Here is a 1,008-nt window from a genome sequence, read left to right on the forward strand (position 1 = left end):
ATGTATGTTCTCCCGCGGAATTTTACGAGTGTATACAATTTTAGCAAATACACTCACTAAGATCTTCATGTTGATTGATGAACGTTCAAGACGGGCCTCCTCTTTTATATGTCCACTCATGCGATGGCCTGACCCAACCAAAACCACTCTTGACATTCATTCCTTTAGCCGGTTTGCTTCGCCTTTCATCGGTTGTAAGCCCACCCGCTCAGTTTTCTACCTTCACCGAACACTAGTTACGCAGTGCTCTTTATTGAGTTTTCTATTGTTAGTATATTGTAATGCTATTGTTTAGACATTACTTTATCACTCTTTCCTAGGACAAGCATATCTTTGATATTTAGAGAATTTGGCAACTCAGCCCTGGTATCCTATACATATTAACATTGTATCAATTAACAAAAGGCCAGCATTATTTCTACGGGATATTGATTAAAAACAAAATATAAAAAAAATATCAAAGAACAATAATCAAAGAAAAAACACGCACAAAATACATAGTGACGAGTTCACGGACATTACTTACATAATCCATGAATAATAAAAATCTTTCAGGCACTTGACTGAAATTTTATATAATTATATGACTCAATACTGCTTGCGTTTGTTTATAATGTATTATTAGATTGTAAACCAAATCTGCGTAACTAATGTGAGGGCTCAAATAGTAAGTATGTAGATAAACGGTATTTCTTTACTGTAGTGATAATGATCACAATAATAATGTGAGTAATAACATCGTAATTGAGGTTGATATAAGTGATAGTAATAGCATATACCAATAATGTCTATAACAGAATAACAAGGGATAGTATTTCTAGAAGCAAACAAATATATCAACACGGAGTGGCTTCAAAAAACATTGCATCCTCTTACAAACAAAAGAATATGTTGCTCTCCTACTGTCTCAGTTAATTCCATCAAAGTTCTGCATTCTAACATTTCACCGAATGATGGCGATTTTTCTTTAGAATATAGTTTCGTTGTAGTGTACTAGTGTTTTTTTAT

At 33.3% G+C, this 1,008-nt stretch overlaps 1 protein-coding gene across 1 annotated transcript in view; it reads right to left on the reverse strand.

The window, feature by feature from the left end:
• The window catches only part of LOC119587320 (pupal cuticle protein 36-like), a 1,423-nt gene extending 1,267 nt beyond the window's left edge, over positions 1-156 (reverse strand). The window contains exon 1 of the mRNA XM_037936069.1: positions 58-156. Within this exon, the coding sequence (XP_037791997.1) occupies positions 58-156 (99 nt within the window). The remainder of the gene's footprint in view (positions 1-57) is intronic.
• Between the last annotated feature and the right edge of the window lie 852 nt (positions 157-1,008).

The sequence above is a fragment of the Penaeus monodon genome, chromosome 22 (genome assembly GCF_015228065.2).
Source record: "Penaeus monodon isolate SGIC_2016 chromosome 22, NSTDA_Pmon_1, whole genome shotgun sequence".
NCBI lineage: Eukaryota > Metazoa > Arthropoda > Malacostraca > Decapoda > Penaeidae > Penaeus > Penaeus monodon.